This window comes from Patella vulgata, chromosome 3, assembly GCF_932274485.2.
Source record: "Patella vulgata chromosome 3, xgPatVulg1.2, whole genome shotgun sequence".
NCBI lineage: Eukaryota > Metazoa > Mollusca > Gastropoda > Patellidae > Patella > Patella vulgata.
Window position 1 is genome coordinate 65,991,591 of NC_065881.2, and position 26,524 is coordinate 66,018,114.

The following is a 26,524-nucleotide window of genomic DNA, read 5'->3' on the forward strand; positions in this document are numbered from 1 at the left end:
CCATGAAAAAACCCCATAAAATATGAATTTATTTTGCAAAGTTTTCGTGCATTACCCAAAATGAATGGCAGTGAAAATTTTGAAGTGGATTTTCTGGGCATACTTTTGTTAGAAATACAAAAGGTGACTTATTATAAATACAGTATCAGTCTACATGTTAAACTCTGTGGTATAGAACTTGTTCTGGAAGACATAACGCATGCACAACATTGTGTCAATTGAAACCAAAATATTTCCTGGCTAAAACTCTTCACTTATCCATCTAAGCCTGGCAATTTTAATATCCCTTCTAGATTCTTCTTTATACTTTTATTTTACAGATCGTGATTATGCACAAAAAACTGAAACAAGTAAGTTAGTTGAGTGTGCTATTTGTAGTTATCTCCCTTGAAATATTCAATATACAGATTCAAATGATAATTTTTGCTTTGAATATCTGAGGAGAGAGGACGTTATTTTGCCATTATTTAAGACACCTTGTCATATTATTCATTTGTGTATCTGAAAGTATTAACCATTGTCTGGACCATTTCTGTCTTGAAATCATTCAGAAGTTGCATTATGTAATGAAGTTCAAAATTCTGTATGGTTAAACCTTGCATTTACAATATTTTGTTTAATTTGTAGATTGTGGTGGCTATTTTTTAAACAGTGATGGAGGATACATAATGTTTAATTCATCACCAAAAGCTGGTGAATATTATGATTGTATATGGGTAGTAAAACGACAACCTGGTTATACAAATATTCTTGCTAAAATAGAAGCTTATTCAACTCCACCAGGTAAAGTTTATTTTATTTACTTGAGACTGGTTATTTCTGATTAAATGGTGTTTTGTATTTTGAAAAGTGATCAGATGTTTGGCACATTGCCTTTGTGTAGTCATAAAGGAAGGCTCTTAACCAGTCAGGCAGAGATGGATCTCAAGATTTTGTTGTAAACGTCTGAAATCTCAAATTCATTTTAAAATATCCTCTTCCTTTGAGTTTCTGATACATTAGAGAGTCTCAAAAATGTATCAGGAAATATTGACATTTTGAGTTGCCCCCCCTTCCCTGGATCTACCAGTACCAGAACAGAACAGAAGTTTATTTACAACTCAGATCAATTACATGACATTACATGACATAAGAGTAATAGGTTATTTACATATTTACAAGATGGATGCTTTTAATTCCTTAGTCAATGGGCATAAATTTGTTAAGTATTATCTTTAAGAACATATATAATTTTATAGTTATTGATTGGTTGCTTTTATTAAAAAGTTTATTATATTTAAAAGTGTTAGGTCTTGTATCATAATATCTGGATATACAGTTTTCACGTTCTGTAATAAAATAAGTACAATTAAATAAGTAGTGATATTCATCGCCGACTGTATTTACTTCACATAAAGAACAAATTCTTTATTCAAGTATATTTGACATAAATCTATGCCTATATTATTTACACTATTATGTGTAATATTATCTAAATGTATATTACTTACACTTTTGAACAATTTATTAACAGCTTCTAAATCAATATTCCCAACATATAAATCTCTCCTTTTATCTTTCCATTTATGTTTGTTCACAAATTTATTGTGTGGACTCTCATTAGCTTGATCATTACCCGTGCTTCATGGTAAATATTCATAAAGTAAATTTTAGTTATGTTACCACACTAAAACAGTCCACAAGTTTTATTTCTTCTCAGCTATACATTTCACATGTTTGCTGCCTTGTAAATATTTATTTGTTTTCATAGTTTACAGTCATCAGAACTATGTCGAGTTAAGAGATGGTTTAACTTCAGAAGGTAATTTAAAAGAGAAATTACTGTATGAAGGATCATCAAAACTGTATGGATACCAGTCCAGTACAGGTTTCTATATAAGACTTAAAGGAAGATATATAGATACTAAAGATTTTATTCTTTCTTATGCTTCATACAAATATGGTGAGTATTGTTTGTCCAATATTAGTAAATTAACATAAGTTTATATGATGACACCTGTTTCAAATATACATTTCTAGAATGTTCGTTAGGTCAACCATTCGGTTCACCCAACTTTAAAATAATAGATCTAAGGTATTTATTTGACATGCAATTAATAAAGAATAATAAAAGTAATGTTGCTATTTAGCCATCTGTGTCACATGGTGGAAATACAGACTGATAAACCATTTGATTGCTAGATGCTTTATAACATGATAAATGTGCAAGTAATTAATTAAAGATACATTATGGGAGATTTTAATACAGAGTTGGCCATTCTTGCTATAACAGTTCAAAAATAGATGATGAAAGAAGAATATATTGAAAATTTCGGTCAAATTACTTTATTGTGAACAAAGTTATCACCATTGTAATTTTTGACTAAAAATAGGAGTCAACTCTCTCTTCACCGTCTCCGAGAATGGGTGATTGTTTGATTGACAGGCGTTAAATCCACCTACATAATCTTGATTATCAAGTAACGTTTTCAATGGCTGTGGTTTGAGACGGGATTGCAATTCAATTCGTATCACATTTATTTTTACTACAAATTAAAAATAAGACTTTTAATGATAAGAAGCGAAAGTTTGAAGGAATGGACCAAATCAATGAGGCATAATTATAGCCGACTTCTTGTTAGCCTGCGTGTACTCTTGTACTAACATGTAGGCCTACGTAACTCCCGTAGCAGACAAATACTAATAGGCAACAGTGGTCCAATAGGGCTGCAATTCAACTGGGGCGATGAGATGTTTATCAATTTCCGTAATTTTTCTGTAAACGCAAGTGACAAAAGAGCGTATAATACCAACATCCAAACTCTCATTTTAACCACAACTAAACATAATATCAAGGCCTTATATATCGAACTTTCAATCAAATTGACTGACATGCGGCCTCGCTAAACAGCGGCCTCGCTTCGTACACTCTATCATTTAGCCTCGTTCTAAAATTTCCGGGAGTATGACGTTAACGTAACGGTTAATCTCCGCTTACGACGCCATTTGAAAATTTCATCAGTCAATGAAATCCTGTTTAAATCCAAGCCATCCGTGGGTCTACAGAGTTGATTTTGTGCTTGTTGTGTAAATAAAGATCTAATTTATAATTTCTATGTCATCTGAAGCCTAAATAAAGACTTGCAATATTCAAATTTAGCTCTTGCATAATGTATGTTTAATATGATCGATATTTTGGCGTGGGGGTGGGCTTTCAGCGGGGGACATCAGCATAACTGTTCAGCTTAATATTCTCTTAATAATTCAATCGTAATGCCTAACTTACTGCATTTTATCAGGTGTTAAAACTAAGACAATGGTTGTCCTTATTTTATTCTTTGTCAGGAACCCATTCACAGTTTTACTAAATTGTTTTTTGATCATTGATAGCAAAAGGATGATCTAAATAATAACTTGTGTAAATTAAGACAAAATGAATTTACTAGTCAGAGATGTTTATAGAAAAGCTATATTGATTGTTAGAAGTAATCCGATAATTTTGTTGAAATGGGGATATATATATATATTGTAGGGCAGTGTGATAAAGAACAAGGATTTTTTGATTGTGGTAATGGAAAATGTATTTCTTCCCGGTTATTATGTGATGGTTATAATCATTGTGATGATGGTTCAGATGAACAAACTATGGCATGTGGTAAGTTAAATTTACTACCTACAGCAAATTTATTACAGTCTAATACTAATAAAAGAGCCTTATTTTTAAAGGAGATGGTCCAACTATTTCTATATTCGGACAATTAACTTATAAAAGCTTTCTTGAGAAGACGTCTTCATTCAAATGTTACATTAAAAAAAATATCACATTTGTGACTATTGTCATTTGGGAAATCAAAAGTTATCAACAGATAAATATTAGTTGTTAACAATAACTGTTTCACTTTGTGTACTGGTATATTCATCATTGATTTTATCTCCCCAAATGTTAGAATACATATTCATTGTTTATTTGCAGGTAGAGGTAGTCGGTATGATTCATCGCCTTATTCCTATACACTGAGTGTTGGTGTTATAATACCTATAGTTATATCTATATTCCTTATAGTTGTCATCTGTTTACTTATTATATTTATACGAAGATGTAGAAAATTATCAGCTCAACCTCTTGATGATACACAGAGAATAAATACAGTTAGTGGACAAGTACCTCGTGGAAGAAGTAAGTGTTCAATTTTTATGAAAGCATGAATTATTATTCTTATATAGAGAATCTTTTTTTTTAATTTTTAATTACAACATTAAGATGCCAATTGCATGAATTATTATCATCATATAGAGAATGGGTACTATTAAAATGGGTTCGTTTGTCCGTCTGTGTCTGTTCGTCCGTCCGTCTGTCCGTCTCACTTTTTGGGACACAATAACTCTCTTTCTAATTGAGCTAGAATGTTCAAACTTGGTGTAGGTGTTTATTAGGTCAATGCCTTGATGGAGTTCGAAGATGAGCAATTTTTGCTTAGGGTAAGCAGAGATAAGCAATTTGATTGGTTGATGTTTTGGGACACGATAACTTTAGTTCTAATTAAGTGAGAGTGATGAAACTTGGTGTATAGTTTCATTACATCAATACCTTGACTAAGTTTGATAATGAGCTAGAATGTTCAAACTTGGTGTAGGTGTTTATTAGGTCAATGCCTTGAAGGAGTTCGAACATGAGCATTTTCTGCCTTGGGTAAGCAGAGATAAGCAATTTGATTGGTTGATGCTTTGGTTATAATGAAACTCTGAATATAGATTCATTATATCATTACCTTGACTAAGTTTGATGGTGAGAATTTTCTGCTTAGGTTAAGGAGCGATAAGCAATTTGATAGGTCAAGACTTTGGAACATAACAACTCTGCTTTTAATTAAGGTAAAATGTTTAAACTTGATGTAGATGTTCATTAGGTGAATGTCTTGACTGAGTTCAATGATTAACATTTCGAGCTGAAGCTAAGCAGAGCTTATCAGTTTCATAATCTTGATTCTATTTGATAGAGAGTGATGAAACTTAGTGAATAGTTTGATTGCTTGATATTTTTTAAAAAAATAAATGTGCTATTAATTAATATGTGTCATCTATTTATTTTGGGATTTCGGCGGGAGACATCAGCCTCACTGTTGGCTTGTTAATTACAACATTAAGATGGTAATTGCATTTTGATTTTTAATTACAATATTTTACCGTTTTATTCATTTAATTTTGTAGGAAGAAGAAATAGACAAAGAATTAGCATGAATTTAACAATTTCACAGGACTCACCTCCTACATATGAAGAAGTAATTCGATCTACTCCAATTGGACACTTAAATATGGTGAGCATCTAAGGCAAAAATTAAAAAATCTGGTTTTACAGACACTGATATTTTTATTCCCCTACATATACACTGCTGTATAAAGCAGAGCTACAGATCTCAAGTTTGCTTTTCATTGGATTCTGTTAATTTTTCACTTAATTGTGTGGCCCTTTGTTGACTTAAAATCAGTGATAATTCTGGTGTCTGGATTTTTTTTTATAATTAAACTGTCATATTTGATTCAAATTTAGTACATTACTGTATATAGCAAAGTTGCAGATGAACTATTATTTTAGATAGTGATAAAAGACGGTTGTATACAAATCCTAAATAAAGGCATATAATTGTACTGGAATTATATATAAAATAATAATTTTTTGTTTTCAGGCATTCATGTGGTCACAGCCTGAAATTTCAATGATTCAGCCCCCAACATATGAAGAAGCTACTAGTCCACAAGGTTCTCAATTACCGTTACTTAATCGTCCTATTCCAAATAATCCATCCTCCAGTTCTTCAGAGGTGACTGGTGCAACAATTGGTCCTTTTCCAAATATTAATTCTTCAGGTGATGAATCATATCAGCAACGTTGTCAACAAGTATCTTCTAGTAATTCAACTGTTTCTGGTGAGAGACAAGGTTATGATCACACCCAGTCTGGTGTGATTTCTAATCTATCTAATGTTCGGGAGAACACTCGAGATGAACCTAAAGATGAATTTATTGAAAGCCTGGTTTGTTCTACTGGTCTCACTGGGAAATCTGATCAACAATCTGTGCCATCTGCAGATGAACTATGTTCAACCAGTGCTGAAACTGGAACAAACAATAATACTGTGTCTGATCCTAGATCATTAGAATCACCACATAGAACAAGGGAATGTGGCATGCCATATAATCCAGAAATGTCTGCTACAGCAAGTACAAGCACTGTTACCAGACCACAGTATCAAAATTCTCGTGATGTTGATCCTAAACAAGCTCTACAAGATTTTGTGGCACGGAAACAGAGACATCGGAAATCTAATCCGCATCATCAAGCTGAGCGTTCTGCGTCTGCTGGTCCCCCAGAACACAGAAGACACAGACGGAAAGCTGAATCAATACATTCTGCTAATAATTCGCCCGCACATAATAATAACAGTGACAATAGAGAAAGTGCCTCCACAGGTGGTGCGTCAACAAGTGGTCAGCATTTAAAAAATAATGAAACAAGTGATGTTTATGACAGTAAATATGATACTGATAGATCTACAACACAAGCAGCTGGTTCTGCTCCCGCTCAAAATTTACCATCTGCTTCAGACTGTCAATCTGTACAAGAGATGGTCAATGAACCAGGACAATTTTTTCTTTCGTTAAAAGTGAGTACCGATCCAGATGAAGATGGGGATGTGTATGTTTAAACTGTTTATGACTTTAACTTTACTATCATCAAGACATATTGGTCATTTTTTGTGTGTGTGTGTGTGTGCGAAGGGGTGTTAATAGTAATCTTGATTGTTTTCTTTTTGAGTAACTGAACTGTTTTTGCCTAATTGTTATTTGTACAAGGTAGTGACATACAAAAAAGTGCTGAATTAATTTATTATTTTTAATGTAGTTGTGATATAAAATTGAATTTAATAGATACCACCTAAAACTGTGTGATTTTATTTTTTTTTTAACAGGTAGCTTTATACTTTATATATATACTTTTTACCCATATGTACAAACAATGGTTTCTGTTGTTATTTGCAGACAACGAACAAAAAAATACTGTCCTGAACTTTTCAGTAATGTTCTGAAGCGTCTTGTAATAGTAAATCTAATACTAACTATAGGCAGTTAAGACTGAAAAATCAGAATTCTTTTCTCTTTTGATGAATTTTGTGATCAAAACTAATTTTTTTAAAAGTTCTACATTTTGTGTGTCAATCATAATATTTGACTAAAAAAATTAAGATCATACCTTGAGTTGTTTATTGTCCATGCATATATGATCTAAATGTAGGCAACCATTTTTTATAGAGTTGTGTATTTTGTGTTTTCTTGTTTAATACAAATTTGTTCTTATAAATTTAACATATCTGTACATAAATATTGTGAGCATTTTCTATTTGATACTTTTTTAAATATACTATTCAAAAAAAGTAGGGGATATTTGATTTTGGGGGCATAATACTAAAATATGCAAATGACTACGAAAAAAGTCACTATAGAACCTAACAGAAGAAACATTTCCAGTTACATGTGACGCCCAAACGCACCAATAGCTACCGCATGGAATGCAGGTGATGCTTGGGATCATCATGGCGGTCCAACCCAAGATTTGCACGACTCTGACTTTGAATGTTACAGTCATTGTGGCATTGAATTCCAGGGTGGAAACATCAGTTTAATTGTTTTAGTGACCAGAAAACAAATTTTGATATGCGTCGGCTTACCCAAAATGAAAGGTTACGTGCCCTTGGCATGCTACAGATCGGCACAACACAGGCGGTTGTGGCGCGGACGATGAATGTTTCTCAGTCTGTCATAAGCAGGCTATGGTCCAGATACCGTGATACACAATCTGTACAGGACAGACCACGCTCAGGTCGACCAAGGGCGACAACTCAAGCCCAGGATCGATTTATCCCTACCTTGGCCTTGAGAAATCGTGTCATCACAGCAAATCAGATCAGCGCTCGTCTTCAAACAGACACTGGTGTGAGAGTGAGTGGCCAGACGATTCGGAATCGACTGCATAGGGGTCACCTTCGCGCCCGACGTCCTTGCGTGATCCCTTGTTTGAGAGATCATCACATTCAGGCAAGACGTCGTTGGTGTAGGGATCGTCAACACTGGGATAATCGACGCTGGAGCAATGTGATGTTTTCAGATGAGTCAAGGTTCACTGTTGATTTTTTGGACAGACGTAGGAGGGTGTGGCGTCGTCGAAACGAGCGCTTCCAAGACGTTAACGTCATCAGACATGATCGATTTGGGGGTGGTTCTGTTATGGTGTGGGGAGGCATCACTGTTGCTGGAAGAACGGCTTTACATGTTGTTGCAGGGCGTGTTACAGGCCAGTACTACCGGGACAACATCTTGGCAGTCCATGTTGTGTCGTTCGCACGACGTCATGGCCGCCGTTTCATCTTCCAGGATGACAACGCAAGATGTCACAGGGCCAGGATCGTTACAGGTTACCTCCAACAACAGAACATCACCACATTACCTTGGCCAGCACTGAGTCCCGACCTCTCCCCCATCGAGCATGTCTGGGACATGCTTGGACAGAGGTTACGTCAATGTCAACAACGTCCTGCCAATGTCCAAGAACTTGCTGCTGCGTTGCAACAGGAATGGGACAATCTGGACCAAAATGACCTTAGACGTCTCATTAGGAGTATGCCACGTCGGATCAATGCTTGTTTGGCAAACAGAGGAGGATTTACCCGTTACTGACTTGGTTGTGATGCTGTGGTAACTTTGCTGTTTGACCCCGGGTATCATTTTACCCTTATAATGGTCAGTCTGTGCCTTACTTAGTCTAACGATCATTTGGAATAAATCGATGAATGTGAACTTCATTTCATTTTGTCATTTGTTTCTTCGTCAGTTTCATTAGGTGACTTTAATAACACTTAAAAATCAAATATCCCCTACTTTTTTTGAATAGTATAGATGATTTATAAATCAATGCCAATCATTATAATTTTATATGGATGTAGAATTGGAGATATTTTATTCAACTCTTTGATATGTAAAGTGAACTGTTTACAAGTTTTACACATTTTATTCATAATGAGTAAATTTTTAGAATGTTTGTGCTGAAAATCATACTTTTTAAAAAAAGGTGTATGTTAAATGTAATTAATTCCTTTTTTCTTTATTAGCTAATAATACACATTTCTCTAATAATATTATTTCTTTAGTTTTTAGCATACTGTTTATTTCATTACATTTGAATATCAACTTTACCTGGAAGAACCTACTTCATAATCCCATATAGGCCTACCTACATTTAATGTGAACATATATTGTAGTCAACCTGGTTGCTCTGTCCAGGATAGATTGAAACATAGTATGAATTCTAAGTTAAATGGGATTCGTCTATTATTCACAGACTTACTACCTTAGACATAATGAAAATATATTTTATTCGATTTTAACCAAACAAATTATCACTGTAACCCGGGTATCATTAATCTTGTGTATTTAGCACTAATTTCTTTCACATTCATTCAATATGATACCTTTGTTTAAAAAATCATAAAAATCGCCCACATCAGCTAAATCGTCTGAGTGGTCGCATATTTATTCTTTTGTAGGTACTTGGGGGCATTTACAAGACAATTTCATACAGATCACATTATAATTTTCGTCGTTTGTTCACAAGGTTCTACAAACTGAAACAAGGGCTTTAATTGTGGAAGTAATTTACAGAAATTGTTGAAATTTGACAGTACTGTTCGTTTTACTAATTTAAATAATGCATATAAATTTCATACAGATCGGATGATAACTTTTGTCTTTCGAACATTCACAAGGTTCACAAAGTAAATGAAATGAAATGAAATAGGGTTTAACTTTAGAAGTAATTGACAAAGTTGCTGAATTTCAATAGACATCTGTTTCATAAATTTAAATGATGCATATAAATTTCATCGATCGAGCATTAACAAGGTTGAACAAAGTGAAACAAGGGCGATAACTCTAGAAGTAATTATTGTAAATTGCTGAAATTCAAAAGGCTTCGTGGTTTCACTAATCTTAATGATGCATATAAATTTCATACAGATCTGATGATAAATTTTGGCGTTAGTGATCACAAGGTTCAACAAAGTGAAATTGCTGAAATTCAATAGGATTCTTTGTTTCACTAATTTAAATAATGCATGTAAATTTCACAAAGATTGGATGATAACTTTTGGCATAAGAGCGTTCACAAGGTGCAACGAAATGAAACAAGGGACATAACTGTAGGAGTTATTAACGGAAATTATTGACATTAAATAGGATTCTTCATCTATCTAATGAAAGCAACATATATATCAATTTTAAAATAATCGAATCATAACTTTTTGCTTTGATTAATTTTTGAAAGTGGTCAGGAAATTAAATACTTGCAATTTGGACACTCATTATCAAAATTAATCAGTCAGCTTTAAACTGGACACCATGTACAAATTAGATGATTTGGGGTGATTTTAAATAATTTTTACGAATTTTTAAACAAAGATTTGATATTAAACAAATGTGAAAGAAACTAGTGCTAGATACACAAGATCAAATGATACCCGGGGTACAGTGTATGTAACTTTACATCCATGAAATCTCTTGAAAAATTCCAATGTGAAAAGCTAGCACCCCAAACTTATTCTTGTGTGACTGCTGCCATTTCTAACACCTTCAATGGAGTAAATCTGCTGTGGCAAAAAGTCATTTATCTTAGTGTGTAAATTTTATTTCGATTTGTGAAAGGTATTAAAAAATTGTGTTTTAACATCTAGTGATACCTCAATCATCTTGTATCTATATAAATTAATTTTATTATGGTAAAGTAACAGATATTTTTAATGTATGTGATAGTTTAATTAATCAAGCATGAAATAATGAGTATAAGGCATATAGGGGGGGGTTGGATGGCTGAATGGTTAGCGTGCGCAGGCTATATCATAAAGTCTGTCATTGAGTCGACTGGCGTGGTTTCGAATCCCCGGTTGTACGTGACAAGAAGTAGGGTCGCCTGTCCAACCTCGTGGGTTTTCTCCGGGTCCTCCGGTTACCTCCAATTGCTAAAGACCCTTATGCGAAAGCGAATTATTGAAATAAAACTAAACCATATGTTAGTCTCGAAAAGACCTAGTTTGTGTCGAGTGGACGTTAAACCCCATTTCTCTCTCTCTCTTATAAGGCATATATATTACTGTGACGCAATGTTGTTACTGCCTACCTGGGTTTCTTAATTGGTAAATGTCTAGTCTACAGTCATATATCTCACCAGCACTTCCAGTCAAATAAGTAGTGCTTTTTAATTGTATCTCTGAATATATGCATAAAGTATATCCAAATCTTTTAGGGCAGAACAAATACTGGTGCCTCTTTTGGCAAGTCAAGTCACACAGGTATATTTCCTTTTTAAACTATGGCAGATTTCACTAAGTAAGATAGTAAAATTTCAAATAAAAATGTGTCCAATGCAATGTATCAATTAGTCATGATGCAGCCAAGTGTTAATAATATACTTTGTATTCTATGTTAGACTATTACATGATACACAACTGTACCAACATTCACTAACCTTTTAAATATATTTTGTATGAATTACCAAGAAACTAAATGGTTTTATCAAATATATGTTACATATTGCTTGTTATTGGACATTGAAATAAATCATGTAACACACACTTCAACAGGCAATTTGCTGTGGGTTTTGTAGTAGACAATGGGGTTGTGGTGGTCAGGTGATTTTAAGGCTTGTTATTTATGTGAGTCATGGGTTCAATCACAGTCTTATGTGTGACAAAAAGTAGGGTTGCTAGCCAAACCTTGTAGGTTTTCTCTGGTCTCTGGGTACTTCCCAAAATGACCTAGTTAGCATTCAGTGTACATTAATCACCATTTCTCTCTTCATGTAACCTGCATTCAGAAAAGTAACCCCACAGAAAGGATTACATGACATAGTGATACCCCATAAAGTTAATACACTATCATATGTGGGCAAGATACGCCCACATTTTGCAAAAGATGGATAGAGAACAAGCTATTTTTTGAACAATCGGGGGCCATAATCCAGAAAGTTATGGTCTGAAATGCGCAAATATCAAAAGGGACTGAAATCTTTGGGATATCAAAATATATTTCAAGTTTCATCAAAATCTGATAAAAATTGTGACCTCTAGACGGTCCACAACCATCATATTACATACTTTTACACAATTTACGTACAAAGAGCGGCCATTTCGACAGGCAGTTTCATTTCAACTTTCCCGAAATTCGAGTTCAAGCTTCATTATGGTGGAAGGATGATATATTTAATCGTTTTTTAAAATCGGATATAAAGATATATTTTAAGTTTCATCAAAATCTGATAAAAACTGTGACCTCTAGATGGACAACCATCGTATTACATACTTTTACACAATTTGCGTACAGAGAGCGGCCATTTGGTCGGGCAGTTTCATTTCGATTTTCCAGAAAATTCGAATTCAACATTCATTATGGTGGAATGGTTGCAACTGCCCGACAAAATGGCCTCTCCTTGTACGCAAATTGTGTAAAAGTATGTAATACAAATGTTGTGGATCCTCTAGAGGTCACAATTTTTGTCTGATTATGATGAAACTTAAGATATATGTTTATATCCCAAAGATCTCTGCCCCTATTGATATTCATGCATTACAGACCATGACTTTCTGGATTATGGCACCTGATTGTACGAAAAATTGAGTTTTTGGGGTTTTTTTTAGCTTGTTGTCTATCCATCTCTTGCCTGGCAACAGCTGGTTAATTTAATATTTTGCTAATAAGAATTTAGGATAAAATTAAACATATATATTATGATAAATGTATTTATACAGATGATAATAAAAAATACAATTAAACACAACTTTGGCACATTAGACGACTGGATAATTTTCCATTTAGCCACATTCCTTAATAAGCATTATCAACTCATTAACAATTACTACATCACTTTAAAAAAAAGTTTATTATCATGTGCACAAATGATTATCAAGACACCATTATGTAGAAAAACAAGCCAACAGTGAGGTGTATGTCCCCCGCAGATATTCAAAAAAAAATAGATGACACATACCAATTAATTGCGCATTGATCTTTACGAATTGTATCGAGCGATCAAACTGATTATCTAATCTTAGATTAAGACTAAGCAGAAAATGTTCATGATTCAACTCAGTCATCACTCTCCTTCGGTTAGAATCAAAGTTATCTTGCCCCAAAGCATCGACCAATGAAATTGCTTAGCTATAGTGGAAAATGTTAATCACTGAACTCAGTCAAGATATTCACTTAATGAACATTCTCAGGAAGTTATCATGTTCCAAAATGTAAGCATGACAATCCTATATAATAAAAATGTGAATGAAATTTGGTTAAACGCCCTACTTATTCCCAATCCCCCCAACCCCTGGGCATACGCCATACATTGTTTTTAATATGTATTTCTATTAACCCCATTGATTAAACATACATTATGCAAGAGCTAACTCTGTCTATTGCAGGTTTTTCTTTAGGCCTGAAATGTTATATAAACTATTAATTAGACATTTATTAATATAAAAAGATCATAATCAAATTCTGTGTCCGATTTTCAACGCCTGTTGATGATTAACCGCAAAAGTGGATAATCAAGACTTTGTTAATTATCATGACAGTGGTAACAATGGCAACTGATGCTTCAGTGATTTTAAAATAATGTTTTCTCAACTTTTAGTGAAGTAATTTGACTGAAATTTTCAGCATATTCCCTTTACATTATCTAGATTTTAAATTTTATAGTGAGAACTCCCATCTCTTTATCTAATCTTCCATAATGTATCTTTAAGCTTTTCAGAAATAAATTCGATCCCTGCATTGGCCGAGAAAGTTCATCCAGATTTTCCGGCGTGGTTCCCCCTTGTCAGTGATGCAGGACGGAGGGCCTGACAAGGACAGCTGTCTAGTCCTTCAGATGAGACGAAAAACCGAGGTCTCGTGTATACATTAGAATGCACGTAAAAGATCCCTTGGCAGTTGGAATTTGATATAAAAGTAGGCGATAGTGCCGCTGCCCGTGCAAAATTTCCCTCATAGCACACTGTATGGCTATGCCCATCTTCATTAGCCCAGTATAGGAGCAGAACAGTAGGACGTTAAACCCCATTTCATTTCATTTCATTTCATTTCATTTCAGAAATATATGGTTCATCTGAATTCTTGAGGCTAGTGTATTAAGTGTATTAAAAATTTAATCAGGGAAATGAAACACTTTTCTGAAAGAAGTGTAGCGATGTTTAATGAACTAATAATGCTAGTCTCCATTGCTTCAGGAATATGATTTTAGCCAGTGCTTTTAGCTTCTTAAAAAAGGTAGAAAACAAAATTCATTGAAGACATGCATTAATATTTACCTTTGTTCATAGATTATAACTACTGAGACACAACTGGCTATTCTTAATATATTTAAATGCTGTTACATATTTGCAGAACTCATATTTATATCACATAATTTAAAATATACATTTTTACATATTAGCACAATTTACAAACATATCCTTAATATAATGATGAATATATATATAATATGTATATTTACAACATAAGCACATATGAAAAATAAATAAGATCATGTCTATGCATGAACATTTAAATATGTTAATTAAGATTAATGAAATAATTTGCCATGATAGATATTATTTGGACGGAATAGTATGTCTACAGGAACTATTCTACTCCAAATCACATCAAACAAAAATAATTTTCAATAAGACTAAGTAAAATGGGTGAATCTATTATTGAAAATACGTATCATGCCGTGTTTGATATTAAGATGTGCACAGTATGAGAAGCCACATACAGATGAGCGAAACTCTGAAAGAATTCAAATATCACAAATAATTGCTATCTGGTCACACTGGCTAGATGTTTTGCTATAAAATAATAACTAATAATACTATTGATAAAATATTGAGCACATTTCTTTGGAGACGCTGACTATCATTTGTTGACTTTGTATCTGAAAAAGAAAATAAATATGATGTAAGTTATTTAAATCTAATGTTTTTGTTAAATAATCCCACAATATAAGATAGAGTTTTCATTCGTTAAATCGCGAAAAAACAAGTTATCCCCCTTTAGTCTCCAGTTAACAATCCCCTTCATTCAGTCCCCAGAGATATCTTCTTTATTTCCATGAAAACAGATATCCACTGTTACACTCTAGAGAAATACATATCCCCCATTAGTGTCCAAAATGTTGTCATTTAAATTTATCAGCAATATGACCATATGAACTACACATACAATTATGTGAAAAAATTTAGATACTGCATTTACTTACAACATCTATGTTCATCTGAACCATCAATACAATCTCTTAATCCATCACATCTTTTAGATTTAGTTATACATTCTCTACCACTTACACACATAAAACCATTATAACATGGTTTATCTCTCTTTAAAGCCACTTCTGTTGTGGTCTCTGCTAAAACATTAAACCCAGTCTAATATTAAAAGTTATTTATTAAATTTAAGATAAAAGTTTAGTTAAAGACATATTATTACTTCAGCTTTTTTAGAAATGCTCTGGGCTATGTATCGTGGTTTGAAAAGTTTGGGTTATAATTATTAAGTACTGTTTTCATTTCATTTGTGATGTTGGTCTAAATATTAAATTATGCAGAATCAAAATAGTTTGAGTTTGTGATCTCTTACATCAACATATTATATCCTTTACCTTTTTGTAATAATCTCATTAACTACACAATTGTACTTCTATTTTGTTGCCCATTTAAGGCAAAAATAGTCACATATAAACTTAAAACTTACCAACATATGGCATTGACCATCTAAAGCTTAATCTCCATAGAGCTGAAATATATCTCAAACATTAATACATATTTTGAAGTTTGAACCAATCTTTTATGATATTCATTTATTAACAGTTCAGTTGAGAAATTAACAAATTCTGTCTGATCTTCTTGTCTTTGGTAATTAAATATATCTTAGTGTTACATACCTGAAACTGAGCAATCTAAAATAGGACTTTCATCTGAGCCATCACCACAATGATCTATTCCATCACACATTAATTCTTGATCAATACATAATAAATTAGTGCACAGAAAATCATAATGACTTGGACAACCCTCTGAAATAAACAGATACATGGCAAAATTAAACCGACTTGTACACTGTTACCTCCCTTTGATCAAATGCGTTGAGCTAGTAATTACAATGTCTGTCTATCAACTGTATCCCAGAAAATATGAGGTAGTGTAACAGAAGCTTTTATAACTGAGTGTGTTTTTATATCCTGACACTTTGGATTTCATCTTTTGAAGAAAAAAAGATAATTTCAAGAAGAGTATTTTTAAAATTGGTCACACAATATTGCAGATTTCTCTTGCAAGTGGAAAGATAGGTTACCAGGCAACGAAACATACACCCACAGCAGCTAAATCATCTGAGCGGACAGGCTTTGACAGGCTTTTTGTTTTACTAATTCAAATAATGCCTATAAATTTCATACAGATCGGATTATAACTTTTGTCATTCGAACGTTTACATGGTTCACAAAGTAAAACAAGGGCCATAACTCTAGAAGTAATTGACGAAAATTGCTGAAATCAATAGACCTCTGTTTTACAAATTTAAATGATGCATATAAATTTCATCAATCGTGCATTAACAAAGTGAAACAAGGGCCATAACTCTAGAAGCAATTAATGTAAATTGCTGAAATTCAGTAAGCTTTGTGGTTTCACTAATCTAAATGATGCATATAAATTTCATACAGGTTGGATGATAACCTTTGGCGTTAGAGCGTTCACAAGGTTCAACAAAGTGAAACAAGGGTTATAACTCCTTATGTAATTGATGGAAATTGCTGAAATCCAAAAGGATTCTTCTTTTTATTAATCTAAATGACGCATGTAAATTTCATACAGATCAATTTCATACAGATCGGCAGATAACTTTTGATGTTAGAGCATTCACAAAGGGAAACAAGGCCATAACTCTAGAAGTTATTAACAGAAATTATTGAAATTAAATCGGCTTCTTCATCTCACTTATGTAAACAACATATATCGGATGATAACTTTTGGCATTAGAGTGGTCACAAGGAATTGTGGGACGATGGACCTACCGACAGACCGATCGACAAATGGACAGATGCCGCGTCAGACGGGGGCGACGGCAATATACGTTCACATTTCCATGTGGGCATATAAAAACAAGCCCCCCACCAAATTTTTGGTGCATTTATATATCCGAGGATAAGCAAATGAATACTATTAAGATCTTATTTATTGGTAAGTTACAAAATGTTTTTCTTAAAATTCATGTAGAAATGATTAAAGTTTACCTGGTGTTACGTTTTTATAGCTTGTATATATATATTGTAGTTTATCTGTACTGTAATAACCACCACGTAGTCGTATATAGAAACCATTACCAGTAGTAAATATTGGTGAAGCTTTAGTTAGATTTTTAGCCGTATATCTATATCGTACTGGTGCATCAGATGTTACACCTTCTCTTATTTCTAAATAATTACCTTTACTGTATTGTATCCAACCTAAAATATTTGTATAGTGTATTATAGTAACTGATAAATATATGATTCAGAAAACAATTGTTAACTATAAAACTTAAACCAAAAGTGACAGGTCTTTCAAAATCCTGAAAACAAAATCTATCATTATGAAACAATTTCCATAAAAGAACCATCTCCTGTGTCACATCCTCATAATTGGGAGACTAATATTAAGCACTAGATGTATATTGACGACCAGTCTTGTTAACAGAGGATACTATGTCACTAAATGTTTCATATTTTTCTATAGTGTAATTAATATAGTCCATTTGTAACAGGAATATGATGTGTATGTGAGAAATAATATTAGTTAATTATTTACCATCCCCTAGAAGAACTTCTCCCATTCTTAAGACAACACCATCAGGTTGATTCTCGCCGGTTTGACGTTTTATTATCCATACACAGTCAAAATATGTGTTAAAAGCTGATGCGAGTCCAGTAAAATCAATGGTTCTGCCAGATTTCATTGGATATATACCACTACAATCTAAAAGAGATAAAAACATATTAACACTTTGCTTCCTGTATTATTTATGAAATGTCATATAGAGATATGTCAAAGTGATTAATCATACACATTTTCCATACAAATTATTGCCTCAATTTCTGTAATCTCCAAGGAATAACATATCTGTCATTGGTGCATAGCTATGTTTTGTCATTTCTGAAGTGATAATGGAAATCTACTGGCAATTTTATAGACATATTCTGTCCTGAACAGAGATATATGTGTAATAATAAAAACATATTATTGAGATTGATTACATTTTTACATCCATTTCGTTAAGTAATATTAAATTACTAATTGGTATTTTTGAATTTTATGTAAATTATGATAACCTTCATTATTTTAAACCCCACAAATTGTAAATATTGCTGGATCTAAAATATTTATTGGGAATATTTATTCAGATAAATTAATTAACCATCTCTTCTCAGATTATAAATAAACTCTAACAGATGCACAGCCATAGGAGTCCTAATATTAACTGTATAAACTTATAAATATATTAATTGTTACCAAATGTGCATGTAGTTTTTATAAATAATGCATTTTTTTTTTTTTATTGCATCCCATAATTAACAACACTATTTCGTACAAGTCATTCCATATTATAATTTACTCTATAACCCTCAAAGAGCGCAACAAAAACAACTCAAATGATATTCCTATTATTATAGCAAATATAATGATTAGGCTACATTATATGATTATTAAAATCAGTTTTTGGTATTTCTATAAAGTGTTATTGTTCTGTTGAGCATTATTTCGCATGTTTTAAGCCTGTTAGGAATATTGATTTGAAGTTTTTACCTCATACAGATATCAGTGTCACTGTAACTCAAGTTTTTAACAGTCATTCTATCTGATCATCAATCTTATTGGCGTTTCTAACTTTGTCAGTGTGAAACACCATTGTTCTTGGTCACATTATTATTATTATTATTATACTTTTTTTGTCTCCTTTGAATATAATTTGAATAACGCATATAAATTTAAAGCAGATCGGACAATCACTTTCATCATAAGAGCCATAACTCTAAATGTAACTAATAAGTAATTTCAAACAAATTGGATGATAACTTTTAACTTTTATTGTTAGAGAGCATTTGCAAGATTATACAAAGTGGTCAATGGCAATGCCTCTGGAATTGTGAATGTAATGTAAACAACACACATAAATTTTAAAAAGATCAGATTTTTCATGCATTATTTTTCAAGTTTTCTGCCATGAATAAAATAAATACCATTCAATACGTAATGGTAGTGACATCATTTTCACAAAAACAATATTTTCAACCTTTCAAACAAATATTTTTTTTTAAATGAGCATTATTTGTTAAGTTTATAAAATATCAACTTTTAGTTTCAATAGTATCAAAGTATACACTCATTTAGAAATTAATAATTAGCCAGTATTCCATGGGTCAATTTAAAAGCAGGGTTTTTTTTTCCAAATAAAAGAGTTATTTCATTTTTTAAAATGTTCACCTCATTTTAAGAAAATAAACAATACTTACCAGTAACTGGTTGGTCTGTCCATACTTTTTCTATAAAAAATAATCATATCGAATTAAACAATTTCCTTGTAAATGACCAGATATCTCTTGTTGCGTGACAATGAAAGTAATAAGTAGCAGTGAAGTAATAAGTAATCGTAAAATAACAAGCAATAGTAAAGTATTGTCATCCAAAATATGTCATTATATCATTTTGAAACCCAAATTGTTTAGGACCATGCATAAATTACTTGTTTGTTATTATTTTGCATTTTAAATTCAACAAAAATATCAACAACACTGTCACTAAGAATGGAAAATGTTCAGTTTTCTGATGCAAATATGTTTTTATTCAGTGGCAGAAATATAACTACCGTACTAAGCAGATGCAAAACCAGATGAACGTCTGTAAACAGGTAATGAAAACATTTGAGGTGTTGAACACTGAACATGTAAAAATAGCTGATCTTATTTACCTGATACAAACTGGTAGGCTGCTTTAAACCCTGAATAATGACAGCAGCCATTAGTATGTAGTCCTGTACTAAATACTATAAATATTGTATTGGATTCAGATAACATGACAGGCCGATGATGTAGATTTAATACCATTGATGGGGAGTGGATTGTCAGACCATCATAAACCTGAAAATATACCATCAAATTACTGCCTTAATTTTGTATTAAAATCACTTCCATCCATGCATTGGCAGTTAATAATTGACTCATTCATCAATGTTATGTCAATGTCAGATATTAATGGAATGTTGAATTTTAAAAAGTTTAGTCTTTCATTTCAAATGTTTGCTAACACTTTAATGTGTCCAACAGACACTTTGTCTTCAGTGTTGTCATTGTGTTTTCTCACCACATGGGTCATTGGGCTAAAATTGTTATAATTTTTCATCTTCTTGATGACAGGCTTAATACAATCAAGTTTTAAAAGTAAACTGGGTCCATAACAGTGTGACTGGCATTTGACAACCAATCCTTTGACTAGCCAAAAATCTTAAGCATCATTTTTTTTAAAATATCAGGAAGATTCAACCTTTCACTATTATTTGAGTACAGACAAAATAAAATTGTCTAATATTTATTACAAGATAGGTTGTCAGGCAATAAAGCACACACTGCCAAAGACAATAATTCATCCAAGCAGTTCACATTGATTGTCACATATTGAATCTAAACACTTATCCGGAGTAACAACCCATAAAGTAATTATGAAAAATAATTAAAATTTGATTGGCTTCTACTTCTTCCTTGGGCCAACATTTATTACAGAAACATGTACCGGTAATCAGATGATGACTTAAACTGTTTCAGTTATTAGAAATTATTGTTGTCAATCAATAGACTTCATAGTCTCATGAACATAGTCTCATTGATATGTATCAATTTCAAATCAACTGTATGATAATGTTTAGCCTTTGGAGTACCCAAAGTTTACAAAGTGCTCAAGGGTCGAATTATCAGAAATCATTAAAGATCAATAGGATCCTCCGCCTCATGTATAAATTTCAAGTCAATTCGATGACCGATTTAGCCTCTTGAGCGTCCACCACATGGGGTAAGAACAATATACACCCCTATTTCAATGTGGCCGTATAAGAACATAAGAGTTTCTTATTTTGTTGCTATACATGCATACATTGTATACGAAACATTACATGGCTCTGTTAATGAAGAGATTTCCCCTCGTCGGTGTTGAAGGACTAAGGGCTTATCAAGGAAAAGCATTGAGTCATTAGAATGGAAAGAAAATATAAGGTCCTGTATATACCATTGGCAGTATGTTAAAGATCCCCTGACAGTTGGAAATTAAAAAGAACTTTTTATTATCAAAGTATTATTCACTCTGAATGTACTATGCCTACAACGATGACAAAAAAAACAGTGAAAAATTTGTTTTCATTTTATCTTGTTCAATGTAGGCATATAAAAAAAATCAAATGTCTCTGTTTTGCCTGTGGGGTATGGAAATCCTTTCTATAACAAATCGAAGTCCCCCTAACCACTTGTGCTGAAATCACTTCGGCAGTTCTGAAGAAGCTGAAAATGTAAATTCTTTATGCTGGATGGACAAAAGTGATGACAAAAACCCCAAGGGCCCCAGGTCAAACATTAAGACAAGCTACTACTCACTGCTAACCACAGTGTAAAATAAGCTACCAGCTATAACAAGATGTTTATCATTGAACACTTTAATCACTGGATTTGTTTCAACTAAACCATGTTGTAAAACAAACAAGGACGGATTTATTGCTTCCATCTCCATCCTGCCAGTCTACTACCGGCTGATTTACTGTTTAATTTGGTGGAATAAACAGAAATATGTTGAGACATAATGATGTAGAAACCTTTGAGATTAGAACTCACAAGTCCTCCTTCCACATAGATAACCCTCCATTTCCATTAGAGAAAAAACTCTAATTAAAATCAGGTGGTGACCTTGATTTAGACGATGTCAGTGGTCATACAATTTTATACGATTTCGTCAATATAACCACAGGTTAAAATCTTGAACATATGTTGTTTAAATCTAGTATAATCCTCTACAGCATTCATCGTCTAAGTCTAGGATTAAGTGCGGCTGCTACGGTAATCATTGTCTTACAACTTTTTACACACTTCAAGAACAAGTGGATTTTTCTTACTGAAAATTGATCTAAAAAATTTTCTGTGTTTCCAGGAATACTCTTTGTACAGAGTGGAAGTATCAACATTTGATCTTATTCTTAACAAAATACAAGATGGGTTGTCTTCTTGAATCCAAAAGGAATTTTTACAATGAGTCATGTAATCTGTGTAAAAACTACATGAAGAATGTTTCCAGTGTACTCGTTTCTTTCAAACAGTCAATTTGAGTGTGTTTTAGTTTGGCAATTTGTGCTTTAATCCTGATAAGTCATATAATCTTAGCCACTTACACAGGCAAGTGGAATATTTGATTCTTGTTCTCACAGTAAATCAATCCCCCATTTAACATGTTATACATATATCCCACTACAAGTCTTAGATTTCTACTATAGATAGTAATAGAGTGTCAAATAAACAGGGTTTTTTGGGGGTATTTTTCACTGTGTTAATAAGAAAGTACCAAAATATATCTGTCATCAGATCTTGCATTTATTCCTCTATTTTGATTCCATTTAATTAACAAATATTCCAAATTAGATCCTTTGACAGATTTATACAGACTGACCAAACTCAAACCTTCAATCTGACACAACTTATAGTATAACACCTTAATTCTAGAACACCTTATAACACTATTTATACATTTGAGATGTTCACATACACCAATTTTGTTGTATATTTGATAAGACAAATTTTTATTACATGGTAGAGCATCAACTTATTTATTTTTTTATCTGTTCACTAAAGTTGTGCACCAAATCTGCTTAATTATTTCTTTAACTGTCCACATACATGGAAATCAAGAACCATAAAAGAATATCGCTTAATATTTTTTTTACACAACAAAAAAGAGTGGTATGGGACATGTTTGCCCTCAGGAAAGACCTTTTACTTCCTAGTTTTTGTACTTGTGGCATATCATGAGTATCTATAGAATTACCTACATGTATGAGCTAACATATGTATAGATTTAGTAATAGAGACAGATTACAGTTAGAGATGTGATGACCTATAGGAGGAGAACCACACATGGATTGTAAAGAATTCTCCAAGCTGACTTGGACATGTGTTTCTATAATTGAGACAAGATTTTACACATCTTCTCCTTGCCTCAACTATCATTGTTACATCAAAATATCATAATCAAATCCTGTCAGTTGTTTTTTTCAGTGGTTTCACCTCTGCTTCTAACTTAGTCAACTAGATGAGAATTTTCCTGGCTAGAAAGTTATATCATTTGATAGGAAATAAACACAATCTGTCCCCTTGATACATCTACAACGCAACAGCAGCCAATCTGCATCAACAACTTCTCTATTTTTCCTCTTTTACAAATCAAATTATGATAGTGATGCATTTATTGATGCTTATCTCTTATAAGTTTTTGTCAGTTAGTTATAATTACATTACCAATTCAAAAAAAGTAAAAATCTGATTTTCATGGCAATTTGGTAATGACCATTCTTGCAAATATGCATGTTTCATGTTAAAAAGTTATCTCTTGGGGAATGACAACAAAATATTGTATTTTCCTGTTATTCTCAAATAGTCAGAGAATTATACTGAATACAAAATACATCCTTGAGAGATGACATTGAACTTTTGATACATCAACATTTACCAAAGACAAATTCTAAAAGTAACAATATTTTACTGTCTATACAGTGCTGCTCAGAATTTAATTATAATACAATTACACCAGCGGCTGCCAGGCAGGATACGCCCACATTTTCAAGAGATGGATAGAGAACAAGCTAACAAGAAAGTGATTTTTCCTACAATCAAGGGCCATAATTCAGGAAATTACAATCGATATGCGCATATATCGAAAGGAACTGAGATCTTTGTGTTATAAACTTACATTTCAAGTTTCAACAAAATTGGATAAAAATTGTGACCTCTGTAGGGTCCACAACCTTGATATACCATATTTTTACGCTATTTGAGAACGAACGGCGGCCATTTTGTCTGTCAATTTTAGGGTGATTTTCATGAAATTCAAATTCAGTCATCCTTAGGGTGTAACGGTGATATAATAGAACGTTTTTTTAAATCGGATAAAAATTATGACTTCTATAGGGTCCACAAGCTAAAAACGTGATTTTTCGTACAATCAGGGGCCATAATTCAGGAAGTTACGGTCCGATATGGGCAAATATTGAAAGGAACCGAGATCTTTGGATTATAAACTTATATTTCAAGTTTCAACAAAATCGGATAAAAATTGTGACCTCTATAGGGTCCACAAGCTAAAAACGTGATTTTTCGTACAAACAGGGGCCATAATCCATGAAGTTTCGATCCGATACATGCCAATATCAAAAGCAGCCGAGATCTTTTGGGGATAAACCTATATTTCAAGTTTCGTCGAAATCGGATAAGAATTGTGACCTGTAGAGAGTCCACAAACAATTGTGGACGGACGGACGTCCGGACGGACAGGGGCGACGGCATAATACGTCCACATGAAAATGTGGGCGTATAAAAATGCCTGGATTGAAGAGACATTGTCCCCAAGTATCTACTGGGTGGTTATTTCCAATAAAAGTATGGCAAATTTGGTATGCATGAAAAGTATAGACACCCAATCTTACTAGAACAATACTGAATTACCCGAAAAACACCCATGGAGGCTAGCATTGGGCAAACATGTCAGGGTATCACTAACTAGCAACCCAACTGTTGTCTGCCTGCTTATTGTGTGCTAGCTTGACTGAGGAAGCGGTTGTTTTGAGAGGGATTTGAAGCAAACTTTTGATATATTAATTAGTTTGAATATGTTTTTAGTCCAAATATGCAGGAAAGTATCTTTAAACAAACATCCATAGTTGACATGAATTGGGAAAGACTTGTTTTTGTTTGGAGAAACGATTTTTTGGCAACTATTAAAAATATTAATAATTCTTACCTTAACCTCACTTTGAGGTGAAACGTCCCAATCATCAAATAGAAGACGTACATGACCATAAGGATCTAAATTTTGAATAAGATATGAAAATGTCTCTCCATTCATGGCATAACCTTTTGGAAAATTTGGAGACATGACAAAACCTGAACTTTGACCTTGATATGCATCCACCATGCCTTGTTTTAATTCATATTTATCTAGAAAAGAAGAAAAATTTCATAAACTGAAATAAGCACATAAATTTCGACCAGATCACATAATGTTTGATGGATCTGGTCAAAAAGTAACCAACTAAACATATAGCTGATCCTGAGGTGACTAGAAAGATAACAGGAAAATCCAAACAAACCATGTAAATTAATGTATCTACATATATAGTAATATGGATTTATCAAATCATTGGTTTAAACTGATTTCTCAAAGGTAGGTTGCCACAAAATTTACTTACCTAATATTTCAAATTTGATTTTAAATTTTTTTGCTCCTTGAACTGTTGTATTGGACATACAGTGATAAAGTCGTATGTTAGATGATATAGATATATATTTTGATTTGCCTCTATGATAATTATTATGACTAATTTCACTATATGGATAATCTACTTCATGTAAATGTAAATGATCACAACTGAAAAACAAAATCACAAAAGCATTAAATGTACTTATAAAAGACAATTAATATAGAGAAAAACTAATTTACAGTATCCAAACCTTCAAATGACAGCCTCTATAATTGGCTTGAATTGACTGAAAAGGAGTAACAACATCCAAGAGAATGAAATAGTTTGAGATAGATAGGGTACAGTGGACTCATACAGGATGGGTTACCATGGCATGGTATAATTACTGCTGTCAGTCACAACTTAATATCCCAGTATTTGTTTATTACAAACTTATATTCATTTCTTTTTAAAACTGTTCAAGAATCTAAACTAATGTATTAGAATACAGTGTATCAAGTGAGTCTCATTCTGTAACTATCAAGCAACCAAAATCAATACTGGGTTGAGAGAAGGCATAAGGTCTGAAGGTAACCTTTCTTAAAACTTAATTTAGGTATTGATGAATTTGTTCTGCATGACCTTTTGTTTTTGGATGACATTTCTACACTAAGTAGTCTTTTCCACTTTCAAAACATAGTGGAACAATTCTAATGATTATTATATTGTTATTTTTTTCTGCCTTCGATTCTGAGGTCAATTACATCCCAGAGAGAGCAATAAATGAAATTAATTATTTTTTTTTAGTCACATCAGAATTTATTCAAATTTGAAGCACTTGTTACAGCCACTCAAATTAATAGCAATACATTGACCATAGATGGCAGCCATTACATGCCTCGTCTAGCATATCTCACAAAGTCAGATTAGCCCTAGACATAACTTACTTTTTATTGCTGAC

At 32.8% G+C, this 26,524-nt stretch overlaps 2 protein-coding genes across 5 annotated transcripts in view; one reads left to right on the forward strand and one right to left on the reverse strand.

Annotated features, from left to right (window-relative positions):
* The window catches only part of LOC126816666 (uncharacterized), a 142,554-nt gene that overhangs the window by 16,758 nt on the left and 99,272 nt on the right, over window positions 1-26,524 (forward strand). The window contains exons 9-15 of one of the 2 annotated variants that reach the window (XR_007678492.2): window positions 321-350; window positions 628-783; window positions 1,751-1,942; window positions 3,512-3,634; window positions 3,953-4,156; window positions 5,188-5,294; window positions 5,664-6,748. Coding sequence is in view for 1 of the 2 variants with exons in the window: in XM_050543379.2 (XP_050399336.1) it covers window positions 321-350; window positions 628-783; window positions 1,751-1,942; window positions 3,512-3,634; window positions 3,953-4,156; window positions 5,188-5,294; window positions 5,664-6,683 (1,832 nt within the window). In the remaining variant the exon portion in view is untranslated. Of the gene's footprint in view, window positions 1-320; window positions 351-627; window positions 784-1,750; window positions 1,943-3,511; window positions 3,635-3,952; window positions 4,157-5,187; window positions 5,295-5,663; window positions 11,661-26,524 lie in introns of those variants that run through there. The other variant, XM_050543379.2, reaches the window with a different exon arrangement.
* Window positions 12,940-26,524, reverse strand: part of LOC126816668 (uncharacterized) — a 45,636-nt gene continuing 32,051 nt past the window's right edge. For 2 of the 3 annotated variants that reach the window (XM_050543391.2, XM_050543390.2), the window contains exons 4-13: window positions 25,573-25,751; window positions 25,125-25,321; window positions 20,053-20,221; window positions 19,598-19,627; window positions 17,895-18,062; window positions 17,342-17,554; window positions 15,992-16,123; window positions 15,802-15,843; window positions 15,311-15,457; window positions 12,940-14,986 (exon numbers count right to left, since the gene is read on the reverse strand). In XM_050543391.2, the coding sequence (XP_050399348.1) occupies window positions 14,901-14,986; window positions 15,311-15,457; window positions 15,802-15,843; window positions 15,992-16,123; window positions 17,342-17,554; window positions 17,895-18,062; window positions 19,598-19,627; window positions 20,053-20,221; window positions 25,125-25,321; window positions 25,573-25,751 (1,363 nt within the window). In that variant the 3' untranslated portion in view covers window positions 12,940-14,900. The remainder of the gene's footprint in view (window positions 14,987-15,310; window positions 15,458-15,801; window positions 15,844-15,991; window positions 16,124-17,341; window positions 17,555-17,894; window positions 18,063-19,597; window positions 19,628-20,052; window positions 20,222-25,124; window positions 25,322-25,572; window positions 25,752-26,524) is intronic. The other variant, XM_050543392.2, reaches the window with a different exon arrangement.